The sequence below is a fragment of the Manduca sexta genome, chromosome 13 (genome assembly GCF_014839805.1).
Source record: "Manduca sexta isolate Smith_Timp_Sample1 chromosome 13, JHU_Msex_v1.0, whole genome shotgun sequence".
In the NCBI taxonomy this organism is placed as follows: Eukaryota; Metazoa; Arthropoda; class Insecta; order Lepidoptera; family Sphingidae; genus Manduca; species Manduca sexta.
In genome coordinates, this window is record NC_051127.1 from 11,199,034 (window position 1) to 11,213,182 (window position 14,149).

Here is a 14,149-nt window from a genome sequence, read left to right on the forward strand (position 1 = left end):
TTTTGGGCCTACGTGATATAAGATCTTTACTACCCTCTCCAAAAGTAGCAAACCTGATTAAAGCCACATAATTCGCCCTGAATTATTACAAAACAGAGCGACTCAGAGTGAATTCAATAAATTTACGCCACTGAGGTTTTAAAACATCTCTGACTGTGTGGGTGTGGAACTTTCGCAATAAATCTTATGAGAGGACACAGCGACACGGTGTCGGGCTCGACATAGTTTCGCTGTCCCCGGAGTGAAATTAAAACTAATCGCCAGTGAATCTACGGACCGCGCAACACTGTGCAAGCAGTGCTCGCTTGTGAACGCCCTCGCGTGATCCGAATACTTGGCTGGGATTTCAATTCCGAATGTAAATGTACAAGGCGTCGCGCTGCGCCGTGGCGCAGGGGTGAAACTCAACAAATCTAATCCGTTTAAATAACGCATTACTCGATAGCCACGTATGAGTTTTTGCGAATGGACAGGCTATGGACGGAGAATTTAAAAATGCACCAGCTCGCTTTGAATGTCGGTATCTTTTCATTTGTAGGATGTGTTGCCGCAAGACAAAACCTCGGGGAATTACACTCTTGTTCTTCAAATACGACCGCCGAGCGCAATATCTCTCCCTTTGAAAACTAGCGAAACACATAAGCAGACTAGCGCGGAATGTTGCTACATTTGCGTTTTTATTTTAGTGTGCTACGTGAGAAAATTATGCACAACTTCGTAATTATTTTATGTCGTATTAAAACTGCTTTTCATTCAGAGTTTTTATTATTATTTCAGTTGTAGATACTGCACGGGTTATGTTTTATTACGCTTCTAAAGCTGTTCTTCTAGGAAAATAATCTTGGTTTAAAATAGGTTTATTTGCTTTAGTACTTATTGTAATCATGAATTTCCTTGAATAATTTTAAATTAAATAGTTTGTGTTTACTATAAAATACAAAAAAGTTAGAACAAAGTGTACTTGATGATACTCCAAGCATTAATAATATATTCGTTCAACTCTTTTTTTCTTTTCTGCTGTCTTGTATTAAGAGCTATTATTCCTTACGATCAATAAATTCTTTTTATTTAACTTTATTTAACAAATTTGTCGCACCCACACATCCACTACTTATTCCTAAATTTTCCATTGATTGTAACGCGTAGTTACTAATTAGTAACTTTTAACCTCTGTAGGTAATTATGTCGAGTAGCTGTTCTTCAGTGATTAATGACAGCCCCAGCCACGACGTGAGCCAGTAACAATGAAAAACAAAACGCTACACTGATGCTTTTATCTCTCTCTTGTTTCCTGACCGTGGGAAGAGAATAGGGATGAAGTCGGACGAAATTACTTGATTGTCACTGATGTCACAGGCGGGTCGAGGTTTATCCATTGTATTTGATGTCGTACAAACAAGATGTTTCATGAACGGACGTTAGGGGCAATGGATCGAATTAGGCGGACAATTTGTTCTATTGTGAAAAGCTGAAAAGCTATCTACATTCCTTTGTGTAGGCGGGACCTATTTTTTGTCAAGCGTCTGTCTGTTTAACGAGCTTTTAACAAAAATATCTAACATTATATACTATTATATTTATTAAAAAAATATTGTCAAATATATTATATATCTGTACATAAAACAACGTTTTCACTTCAGACGAAATTATTAAGAAGATAAGGTTATAAGATGTTTTCGTTAAAATATCTCTTGGTCGGCAGCGGCGGCGCGGCGTGACGATGACGTAGCGATATTTAACCAAACTTTGTATTAAAACTTACCAATGTTTTGAGTATCTTTTGCTGATACGCTTTCGCTGACATTTGCGCCGGAAAATGTGCTGTAAATAATAAACTTTTTGTCGGCAAATATTTTGATATTCACTTGTTGGCCTTCCAAAAATGAATAATGAGTTCGTATTTAAACGCTTAGACTGGAGTGGTAAAGTACATATTATAAACATGTAGGAATAAATAAACGTGTAATACTCTATTACCATTTGTAACATGAAATTAATGTTATAGTTAAATTATTAAAACATAATTACGGCCATAATGGTATATATTAACTGCTGTTAATTACAAAAAGTTTCATACCTGAGAACGTTCTGTTGATTCTTATTCGAGTCCCGTGCACTTCCGTAATGTAAACAAATGAAGTAAAGTTTTCTCTCGCCGTGTGACAAACTCCACATGCCACCGCCTTTGTTCGCGATACCTGAGTTATAATACATCTTATTAGACTCGTACAAGAAGTTGATATATTAACATGGAATACATAATACCTACATAATCATTTTTTTTTATTATAAGTATATAAATATTATAATCATTAACGTATACTCCATACTACTGTGAGGGTTTTTTATGTGTACTGGAATGTATGATAGTGAAATAAAAATAGTTTTCGGATTTTATAGCGGATTTTTATATTTTAAATTTGTCCTGACGTTTCCCCGCCTTCGTGGTCACGGAGCGAATTGAGATAAAAGATCGCCCGACAAGTTAACGTTACAACATCTACCGACATTTTACAAATTTCAAAATGTTTTTTACAATAATAATACATTTATAAATAAATGATAAATCTTTATACTGCGCATTACTGAAAGTTACATATCAGACGAACACTTACATGTACTTAGACTTTTTATTCAATTATGCGTATTAATTGGAAGTTTAAACTCGTTATTCTTTCTTTACCTATAACTTAACGCCTTTCGGGAGGGATTCAGACAGTGCGGTTAACTGCGAACTTTAATTGATATTTATACTAGTTTAGTGTCGTAGTAGTTATTAAAGTGGTGTGAATTTACGTGGTTACACTAACCACGATTAATAGTGCAAAACACGTATAAGTACATACAGTTATATAAAACAAAATACATTATAATTAATTGAATGTTTTGTCTTTAAATTGATCGTTTTTTTATATAAAAAAAGAGAAATGTAAAAATGCCGTTTTAGTTTGTAAGCGAAATATGTTTCGTCGGGGTCTATAGGGACATAATATAATAAAATTGTCAACGGTCGATGTCTGAACATTATAGATATTAAAGAAAAACTAATATGGTGGTTTTTATTAAAGTAACAGAAGGAAAACCAGCAGTTTTTAGAATTTCTGTCTATCTGTATGTTTGTACCCGCTTGAATATACATATTCCATACTCCATGGAATTAAATACAAATTTCACCGTTATATTGCTAGAGTTATTATATTGCTATCTCAGAAAAATATAAAGTGGGACTATTATCCTTAAAAACACTTTTTCACGCGGGCGGAGCCGCAAAAATAACCTAATATATTATTTTACTACTCTCATATCCTTCAACAATACTAAAGACACTGAATGACAATAATAACCTTTGGATAAAGGAGTGGTAATTGAGGAAAAGGGGATATGTTTCTCCTCAAACACGAAAGATTTTTACAAGTTAACTACTTATTTATGATTAGAGTATTAATAATACAGTTTAAGATAGTGTGTATGTGTGTACGTGCGCGTGAACTAGCACATTGCAAGCGAAACTTAAAAAATATCTTTAGAGTTTAGATAATACTTAAACTTAATTTTATTATCAATACAATACAATACAGATTTTTTTACTTAAAAAGCAAAACAAGGGTGAGACCACCAGATCCAAATAGCCATTAAAAATTGTCGTATAAAATATTTTACACCTCTGAGCATTAAGTATTTAATGCAGTGACGTAACATGGGTGCTGTTCAGCTGTGACCTATTATCCGCGTCAGCGACACTGCTCTCCAATATACTTGGTTGCACCCTACTCATCTTTGACACCCACGTTGTCATTTTTTTGACACTGTATTTTCAGATCAACGGCGACTTCGACATTGTGTTGATAATTGACTTGAAATGTATTTATAGGTCGGAATATAGTAAAACGTTTAGACGACCGTAACATTTTAATTGATAATATAAAAGTCATTATAATTAGGGTGTTGCCTAATATTGAGTTTTCCGGTTCCAAGAATACACCTACTTCTCAGTATTAATAAATTAGTAGTATAATATGATATCGCCCCGGTGCATTTCTCTAACCATACAGTGATAATAACGTGAGGTTTATTCTAATATTCTTTTGCTAATAGCTTTACAACTATCACTAGCGCTGAAAACCTATTAAGGATAGTTTCATAATCCAATTGGTTTAAGACAATAAGCACAACTATCATTTACTTAGCTCGGATAGGCTATATGCCAACCTCCCTAAATCTATCCTATATCCGTTTGTGCACCGCAGTAGATCACATAAATGCATATACAATATACATTGATAACGTAATTATGTACGGTAGTCTCGGCAAAGCTCTTTGATATTGACCCCATCTAAGTTAATTTAGCATAATCTTGATAGTAAATCAGGATTTGTGTTGTATGTATGCGTTTTACTTGCATTTTTGAGAAAGCGTTTGTATTGTTAAAATTCCTAACTAATATAACGTTTGATTATAATAAAAAATACTTTTGAAAACGTCCTAACATGTGGTTTAAACGTTAATTTGTAATAATTTTAGTACAAACGAAACCCTGTAATCATTCTCTTTGTTAACAGTTGGTACGTCCATGTTATGAAGCATAGTTGGTATAAAAGCTAAACTAAATAAACTATATATTATATGTGTTATTACGGTGGAAATATAAGCGGATGTACATTGATACAAACAAACGAATTCAGTGCCTTTTTTACTATGTTCATGAACCAATTTTCTTTTATTTATTTAGTAGGTATCGAGGTTTAGGTTTAGGTACCAATAAAAATAAATTTTGGGAACAAATGGTTTCTTTTTCAATTTCGACGTAGACTTGAACGGAAAATTTAGGATGAGCTCTGTAATAGCTGTTAAAGTAATGTAAGTGGGGTTAGGGCACGTTTAAACTAGATGATTAGTATCGATTATTGTTGCATTATTTATCGATTAAACACGTGTTTGGATTGATAATAAATAGTACTTAACTATTAATATTTAAAAAAAATTATCCACCAGCAATATGTCGTATTCGTCTAAAGGTGTTTAAATATGTAAACATATTAGTCTTTTTATTTAAAATATCTTTTTTTCGATTTATTTTATTTTTAAATCAATAACTTCGAGTCGGTGATTAGGAGCGTTACCATTATTCCAGTTGCCCCAATAAAGTATAATTCCTAAATGTAATTTTTCAGACATATTTTACAGTTCAAAAACACGATATTTAGGACAGTAGGCGTGTTTTGAATGGCAGCTGTCACAATGTCATAGGACTAATCCTAAATTTCACAAAGTATAGTAGGTAGCTATAATAAATCCATAATACGAGTATGAAATAATTCTCCTTGTGCGATTCTGACTTGCAATTCGACGATGTTTTTACAAGAAAAGAAAGCAATTCGTGAAACATTTCTAAAAAAATAATTTTCGAAGTTGGTCCATAAAATAGTGATGTATATTTTTGGTTTACACAACCGTAGAATGTTGCTATGAGAGTCATATACACTTACAATAAAATATTCTTTATGTATGAAATTTATGTCGAGGGACCCATCTACAAGCAACATATTTTTTTATTTCACCAATTCTTATACCAAAATATTTATACTTATCAATAAAATTCTAGCAATAACCGAAGAACCTAAACAAATGTAGCGCATTATGTAAAGTAATTGAGGATAATTAAAATTAATCAGGTAATTAACCTTTTTAATAGCGGCGCCTAAAGGATAATCTCCACAAGCGGCTTTCGTTTCACTCAACCATTTCAATTGCAATTAAATTTGGGGCAAATTGAATCGAATCGGATCGGGAGCGTTCGCTACCAAGTGTTCGACAAATAGTCTGTTCCAATTTATTTCCATCGCCCATAATGAGATACGTTTCCCAGCGTATACAATTCGTATAAAATGCTCTTTAATTTTCATGTTGTTGCGTAATACAGCGATCGCCAAGTGGGTACATAGAAATTCTCTCGATTATTAAAAAAAAAAGGGATATCGTCTCTCCTGTTTCCTTCGCGTTACAATGCATTCAATTCGAAAATACCTAAATAATGTTGTATAATATATTTATAAATGTGCCCTTTTAGTAGGTCATGGATAAATTTATAATAACAAAAATTTTAATGACGCTCACAAATATTATTAATTTCAAAATTGTTATTATGCACCTTCTATGTAGGTAATAATAATTAAATAAAAAATATATATTCATGATAGTAAATATATGAAACACCAGTTTAAGAGTATGACATCACTTTCTATCAATTACGCAAACAGTTTTAAAAAATATGGTGTACCTAAACTAAGTTTCGCATACTGTACCTATGTACTTGCTACACGGATTTTAATAAAAAAGAACCGAACATGGTACATTTTATACAATCACAACGATGCTTCTCTAGTTACTCACCAATGAAGTAATTTCGAGAAAATAACAATTCTAACTTCGAATTGAATGTATGAACCGCTTGTTGTTAATAAGTTGTCTAGCACAGTTAATAAGTACATTAACCACTTCAATAATGCTCGCCGGCCGCTGTCGCGGGACGCCCGACTCCAACCATAATTGTCTCACTTAAAAATTTAAAGTAACCTATTCTAGCTTTCTTAGCAAGATTAGGAAATATCTGGGTAGTATCAGAATTATCGAAAGATGCGATATAGCGATCGGATATTGAGACGAGCCGAAGAGATTTTGTCAACGTGTTATAATTTTAAATACCTAAAATCAATAAATAAAGAAATAAAATCATTATATAGTATCGCATAATTCGATAAAGAAATATTAAAGTTTGCCATCAAGGGAACAATATATATATTTTTTGGTACTTATTGCAGAACTAAATCATAATTTGATTATGTCACTCAGGTAGATATAATATTAACAAAATATAACTTCTAAATAATTTTATTTTAATAATGACCTAAAATTGGCCCCACGTGATAGACCGACGACATGGTGAATGTCGCCGGAGTCCGATAGATGAGGGCGTCCCAGAACCGGTCCCTATGGCGCTCATTGGGGGAGCCCTATGTCCAGCCGTGGACGATTCCCGGCTGAAATGACGATGACCTATTGCTCTATCATTATAATTAAACTAATATAAGGTGAACAGTTTAACTAACCGTTTCGTATCTTCCGAATAAGGATCAACTAAAATAATTTTACAATCAGAGGACTATTTAATTTTTTCACTTTCAGGCTCATTCAATCAAATATGTAAGTCCTCCGGTACTTGTACCGGTGTTCCCAGTTTGGTGAATAGATGTTTTTTTCATCAAAAAAAAAAATCCTTGATGGGATGTAACCAGTAAGTAACCCCGTGTTTACTACAGCTACTTTTCGCGATAGGTTCAGATTATTAATTTATAGAATTTAGATGTGGCCAGATAATTTTTAACAAATTCGCTTTTTTGCCCGCGGCTCCAACGACGACATAAACTTTTTCCGAGACAAATATTTTCCCGGGATAAAAATTAGCCTATAGCACTGAGGAGTCATGTATGATATCTATTAGTCAATGTATTCAAAATCGGTTCCGAAGTTCCATAGATTAGCTCATAATGTGCTAATATATGTGTAGATGAAGGTTACTATAATGGAACAACGTTTATTTAAAGTAACGTTACAATTTCGGCCATGAACAAAGTTATAAAACTATTACCTACTAAAAACTTTGACTGACTTGGATTTGATTATTTAACCTAAAATGTTAAGTTGCACAAGAAAGGTAAATGTTGAGTGATGATCATTCATAGGAAATAACTTCTAAAAGATCATCTTGATAACGAGTAGGTAATTGCCGGAAAATAGACTAACCGTCGCGTCGGCTTCACATTAATTGAAAATAAACATGAACTTCAAAAGGAGAGCGAAGTATTTTAGGTACAAAGGTAGGAACAGTTGTTTTTTGTAAACTTTTAATAGAACTTAGTGATAATATTGTCATTTATGCCCTAAATTATGATAGGTTTTCTCCTATCATGAACGAAAAAGTATGGCTAATATCTTCGAGGATAAAATATATAAATGTGTATGCGTTGAGCTCATGAACAATAATAACGCTACCCAGAACTTGCATTGCCTGCACTCGTCACCTGCCGCACCAAATATTTAGTCACATAAAACTAATTTGTTCTGACTGCAGTAAGGACTTGAATAAGAATTTCCGTTTTGACACAATTGGTATGATTGTGTTATATTTATTTATATGTTTTATTTTTCTCTCCGTTTATTGTAGGTAAATGTGATACTTAACACGATGATAAAATCTTTGTTTCTATAAAACCTACATTTTTCACTGGCTGCTATTCCTTCCAATCAGGTACACAAAAATGAGCGCCTGCAGTTACATAGCCACAGTAATAATATAATGTTGTATTACCTACCTAGACGAACTCTCGTTATAGGGGAAACCTGCACTACAGGTCACACTAAAATAACAACTACGATACATCTGTCAGTTATGCACGCATGAAAGTGTTATTGGAAAATTAAAAAGATGAGGAATAATTTCTTTTTTTATTTATTATAGCTCCCTGTGTAATAAGTAGGTCACATCAGAATAATATAATTATAAGTTAAACCTTTTAATATGGTTACGCCTGTGGCCATCATCGAGATATAAAATGTCCATTTTTTTTTGTTTGAGCTCTAAATATCATGGTAGTTTAATCACTTTGCTATGACAGGTTAAAGAAAATATAACATACATAAATATACTTACCTTTCTCTGCATCATTCTCGTATACGCTTGCTTCATTTGCACCGATTTTTCGACATCTGTGAAAAATAATAATTTATTAACTTAGATGAATTGTTAAAACATATTGTAGACTGCTTAACTATGTACCTATATTCTAAAGCCGATCGGTACCAATAGTACCTAGTTACTAAACTAATGTAGAATGTAGGTACGTACTTATAATAATAATATACCACGAAAACCTAATTATTAATATTAATCCTTTTGACGCAACCGGGTTAATATATAATCCAGATACAATATCACTAAATGGATTTATTAAATTTCGTGTACATTATAATATTGAATAATGTTCATGCGCGCTTAAACTACTTTTATAAAACGAAGCAAACTAAATAAATCTCATTTGAGAATTAACTAACCAGTAACCTAACAGGCAACAGCCTTGTGAGTCTTCCCGCCAAAAAATATTTTATGTAGTACCTAAGGTTTTTGGTTCCGAAATTGACTAAGGTCAAAAACCATACTGCCAAGGGTGTTATTAAGTTTCATTGATATAAATAAGTCCAAATAATGTCTTCAATACTAGGTAAATTATCAGTAATTAAGTTCTAAAGCCTGAAACTCCTTGCACATACATACAACATAATAAATAAAGGCAGCCAGGCAGCTTTACTTGTTTTTTTATCAAATAAGTGTAAAAGTGGTTTTAATTATGAATAAAACCTTGAAGAGATAAAAAATATTTAAAAAAAACTGTTGTCTTGACTCTCAGAATAATGACAAGCATAGAAGTAACACTATGACATTTGAGCGTACTCTGTCTTAGACAGCAAGAAATTTAATTGTGTTGCGATCCCTTCTGATATCTTATCGATATCGATAGATACTTTGTCTATCGGCTACGGTAAATTCACAAACCTGCTAAAATAAACACTTTTCGGTCAGTCAACTACAAACCGTTGCAAATTGCTATTTTAGATAAAGGCTAAAAAAAGATATCAATATCCTGATTTGGTATTCAAGTACCAAAAGAAGTCTGGATATATAAAAGCACTCGTTAAGAAGCTGTTAAAATACAATAAACTAAAAAAAAAACTAGTTCTATAACTACCGGCTTTCTTCGAGCTAAATTTTGTCCAATTTTCTTTTGCTATTTACAGCAGTTTGATGCCTTCCGAAACGTCATTCAAACAAAAATGGTCAAGCATGTAGATTATTAAATTAAGAAAATGTTAGAAATTTCGGAAGGAATGGAAACCGCTGTAAGTAACAAACAAGAAATCAGCCGGAATTTCGTTTAGGAGAAAGCCAGTACGCCTTCTGTTCTTTTCTGACTTTCTTAGGGATTAAAAGATACCCAAGAGGTGTGATTTGACAGAAGCTACTAAAATGGGACAGTAAAATTAAAACACAGCGGTATCATTCATGTCACATATGTTTGATAACTTATTTCAATGTTAATAAAACTTTTTCGAAATGCTTAGAGCAAACACGGTGCTGTTTTTCCAATGCCAATTGGGACGAGCTATGGCAACGATCCATTTTGCCTCATAGCATCATCTGTGGGGAATCTGCAATGAAACACATTGTATGAAACACACTATGAAAATCAGATACTTTCCTTAACCCCCAGCCTTCGCGCACGGTTTCCAAGTGGCTTTTACCACTACACCACCGTATATTGAAAGTAAAAGACAATTTATGCAAAATAGTAAACTACAATATTCTAACATCTATGTTATCGACAGAATATGCAGCACAACACTATTGAACACGACTACGTAAATTGGTAAAAATGAAAAATACTTAATAATTACTGTATCGAATGGCCAACAGCAGATTATAATATGACTACAGCATAATAAAGATTAATTAATAATACTTTTTGCACTTATGTACAGGGTTTTAGCAAATATATTAGGTTTTTTGTTTACTCACCGATGGAAGCTGATGATTTCAGTTTCATTTTCTTTACGAGAAGAATGAGATTTACACCCCACAATAACGCAGGCCATTGCTTGTTCGTAGGGCTATATTATACTTAAACAGCACTGTGTATTTATTTAAATTAACAACAAAAATATTATAAAACATGTAGCCACTTTTGAAAAGCACGCGCAGAAGTATAACGTAACTAAATTGTGTGGACGCGTTTGTGACATTGTTTTGAGGTTGGCAAGTTGGAACTTTTGACATTTTATTTGCTTTTAATTCGGCATCATAAAAGGACCAAAGGTAACCCTTGGATAATTTTAAAGTGTACGCAAGCCGACTTTAGCAACATAATATTTGTCTCGTTCTTTTCAACGGTTTTGGCCTATTTGAAAAAAAAGGATAAGTATATGAGGGTAATTTAGATTCCTTCTATGCTTGTTCTTGTTCTGAGTCTTGACTGTAAAATAGTGGTAATGCATGTAGTTCATGCGCTGACGTTTCCATAAGCAACGAATAAAAAAATGAACCAGTACAAAATAGTTATTCATTTTCACATGACAAATCAATTACATTAATTTATAGTACTTATATACTAGATTTTACTCGTGGCTCCAACCATGTTAATACCTGTATCATTATTAAAGTATCACCGTGCACTAACCTAAAATGTTACGTGACACCTATACTATTATGTTAATCCAGCTATGACATTCAGTAAGATCCATAAATGTAGAAAAGTACATAATCATTGATTTGTAGGATCTCACTATCAAGCTCACTAGGTGAGAATGTCGATGAAGCAAATTACTCTCACTCATAAGTGAGATCTTAAGTATAGCATTCTAATCGATGTTCTATAAACAAAGATTTCGGTAATCACACTAGCGTTATCGCACAGTCTTACCCAAGATCTTCGATGATTATCCCGAATTAAAATATCCTTCGATCGCTTCGAAGTAAATGAAACTTAACCTATCATGTACTTCTTTTTTAAAAATCTAACACATACTACTTAATTATGATAATAGTTACAATATATCCGCTTTAAGGAATAAATAATGTTGTATTACTTTGTTTAAGACGTACTACTTACACGTAATTTTATGCATTCCGAAACTCGGTGGAGCAAAAGTCAGGATTACCCACAAAAAAAATGTTGACCATAAACTAATCGACTTTGGGCTGATTTGCACTATCCGCTTTTATGTGTCAAGGCTCCATTTCGTGACAACTCTTATAAACCCAAAACGAAGGGTATTTTTATTTATTATTACCGTTTACTTTCAGCTGAAGTAAAGATAAAATTAACTACTAAATCAAGTATTCATTTTAATCAATTTGTCTGTGTAATAGTCTTGGTTATATAAAAAAATTTAAACAACGAAAGTGAAAATAATATTATATTGTAGAAATTGGATGTTTAATTTTATTTCCAAGTGATTTAAAATTTTAAATAGATAGCCTCTAAAAACACGATTAACCCGGCGATTGTTGAGCGTAACGCCTAAGCGTTAATTTCTTACAGAGTTATCGCCACTAACTTTTACATTTTATATTGAGTATGGCCGTATGGGTAACTAGTTCTTTTTTTATAATTTTATAGCCTGTTTTAATTACTTATTTTATACTAGCTTTTGCTCGCGGCTCCGCCCGCGTTATAAAGTTTTTCGGGCTCAAGTTTACCGTTATAAAAGTCACGCTTATATTTTCCCGGGAGCCTATATTCTTCCCTGGGTCTCAAACTGTCTCCATACCCAATTTCATCTGAATACGTTGGGTAGTTTTTGAGTTTAACACGTTCAGGCAGCCAGATGCAGCGGGGGATTTTGTTTTATAATATATTATTATAGAACTTTTTAAAAGGAACAATCCCGTCATACTCATTCATCATTGTTGTATAACTTTGACCGTTTACGCAGCGAACGCAACGGAAGTTCTCATAACTAATAAATTTTCCCCGTTTTTGTAACATGTTTCATTACTGCTCTGCTCCTATTGGGTATAGCGTGATGATATATAGCCTATAGCACTCCACGAACAAAGGGCTATCCAACACAAAAAGAATTTTTCAGATTGACCCGGTAGTTCCTGAGATTAGCGCGTTCAAACAAACAAACAAACAAACAAACTCTTCAGCTTTATATAATAGTATAGATTTCATGTATAACTTTGGTGTTTCTATACCGATTTCTATGATTCTTTTTTATGGAATATTTAATAATGTTAACTTTTTTAATTAGGGATGACTGAGAGTGTTATAAACGTCAGATTCAAATATAATGAGAAAGCTTCGAACTGCTAAGCTATCGGGAGTTACACGTGTTATTGTGAGTCAACCATAAAAGATAGACACATGCTGTCGTGGGATATTTTTTACATAATTTTAAGGAGAACATTTCCGTCATAAATGATTTCTGTGTAGCTTTAAACATTAAGGTTGCACACGCTACTGTAGCTTAAAAAATGGAGTAACTTCTCCCGTTTTCCCAACATTTCCCTTCACTGCTCTGCTCCTATTAATTGTAGCGTGATGAAAAATATACTATAACCAGCACAGGAGTATGACAAATAATTGTACCAAGTTTCGTTAAAATCCGTCGAGTAGTTTTGGTTTCTATAACGGTTATACAGACAGACAGACAGACAGACAGACAGACAGACAGACAAAAATTTTACTAATTGCATTTTTGGCATCAGTATCGATCCCTAATCACCCCCTGATAGTTATTTTGGAAATATATTTCATGTACAGAATTGACCTCTCTACAGATTTATTATAAGTATAGATAATATATATCAACAATGTCACTGTGCTTTGTGGCCATTAATTGGATATTTGATTATACATAAAAACGGGTTTTATACTTTTAAAATAAACATAGGAAAAGGTTGGCGACGTAGGTAATGTCAGTTAAGTAACCGTTACCTGAAAATGCTAGCCACATGGAATTTGTTGTAGCCCGTCTTACAAAACGGCTTTACTCATTGGGACAGATCTTTGAACGAGTTGAAGTATTCATAAAAATGCTCTGTTCTTCGTTACTACGGACGGAGTTTAAAAGTTCAAAAGGTGAACTTTTCAGTTCAAAAGGTGAACTTTTTTCTAAACAAAATTTTTAAAAGAATTCAACGTTGGTTTTGTTGTAATATACCTAATGTAGGTATGTTATTTTGTAAAATGGAATTATGTGATTAACAGAGATAACAATTGTTTAAAATTTTCAACACGCGCGTCATATTGTTGTGAAATATACATATTATGTAAAAGGTATTTATTGCATAAATGTACCTAATCTAAAGGTTATAAAGCCGCTAAGCCCTATCGATTTAGTGATCACCACCTGTCATAAACTCATACAATCTTTTTGACCTTTAACGTAGGAAGGGGAGATTGGGGAAAGCGGAGGCGTTTAGGATTATGACGAAATCTCGCTGACCGTATGAAACGTAACATCGAAGCCATTCCACGTTAGGTATCTGAAACATTGGTATAACATTGCAATCGCTGTGAATATAATTCATTCA

At 33.1% G+C, this 14,149-nt stretch overlaps 1 protein-coding gene across 1 annotated transcript in view; it reads right to left on the reverse strand.

The window, feature by feature from the left end:
• Nucleotides 1–2,227, reverse strand: part of LOC115443447 (Down syndrome cell adhesion molecule-like protein Dscam2) — a 35,328-nt gene extending 33,101 nt beyond the window's left edge. The window contains exons 1-2 of the mRNA XM_037438331.1: nucleotides 2,078–2,227; nucleotides 1,763–1,821 (exon numbers count right to left, since the gene is read on the reverse strand). Coding sequence (XP_037294228.1) covers nucleotides 1,763–1,821; nucleotides 2,078–2,214 — 196 coding nt within the window. The 5' untranslated portion in view covers nucleotides 2,215–2,227. The remainder of the gene's footprint in view (nucleotides 1–1,762; nucleotides 1,822–2,077) is intronic.
• Between the last annotated feature and the right edge of the window lie 11,922 nt (nucleotides 2,228–14,149).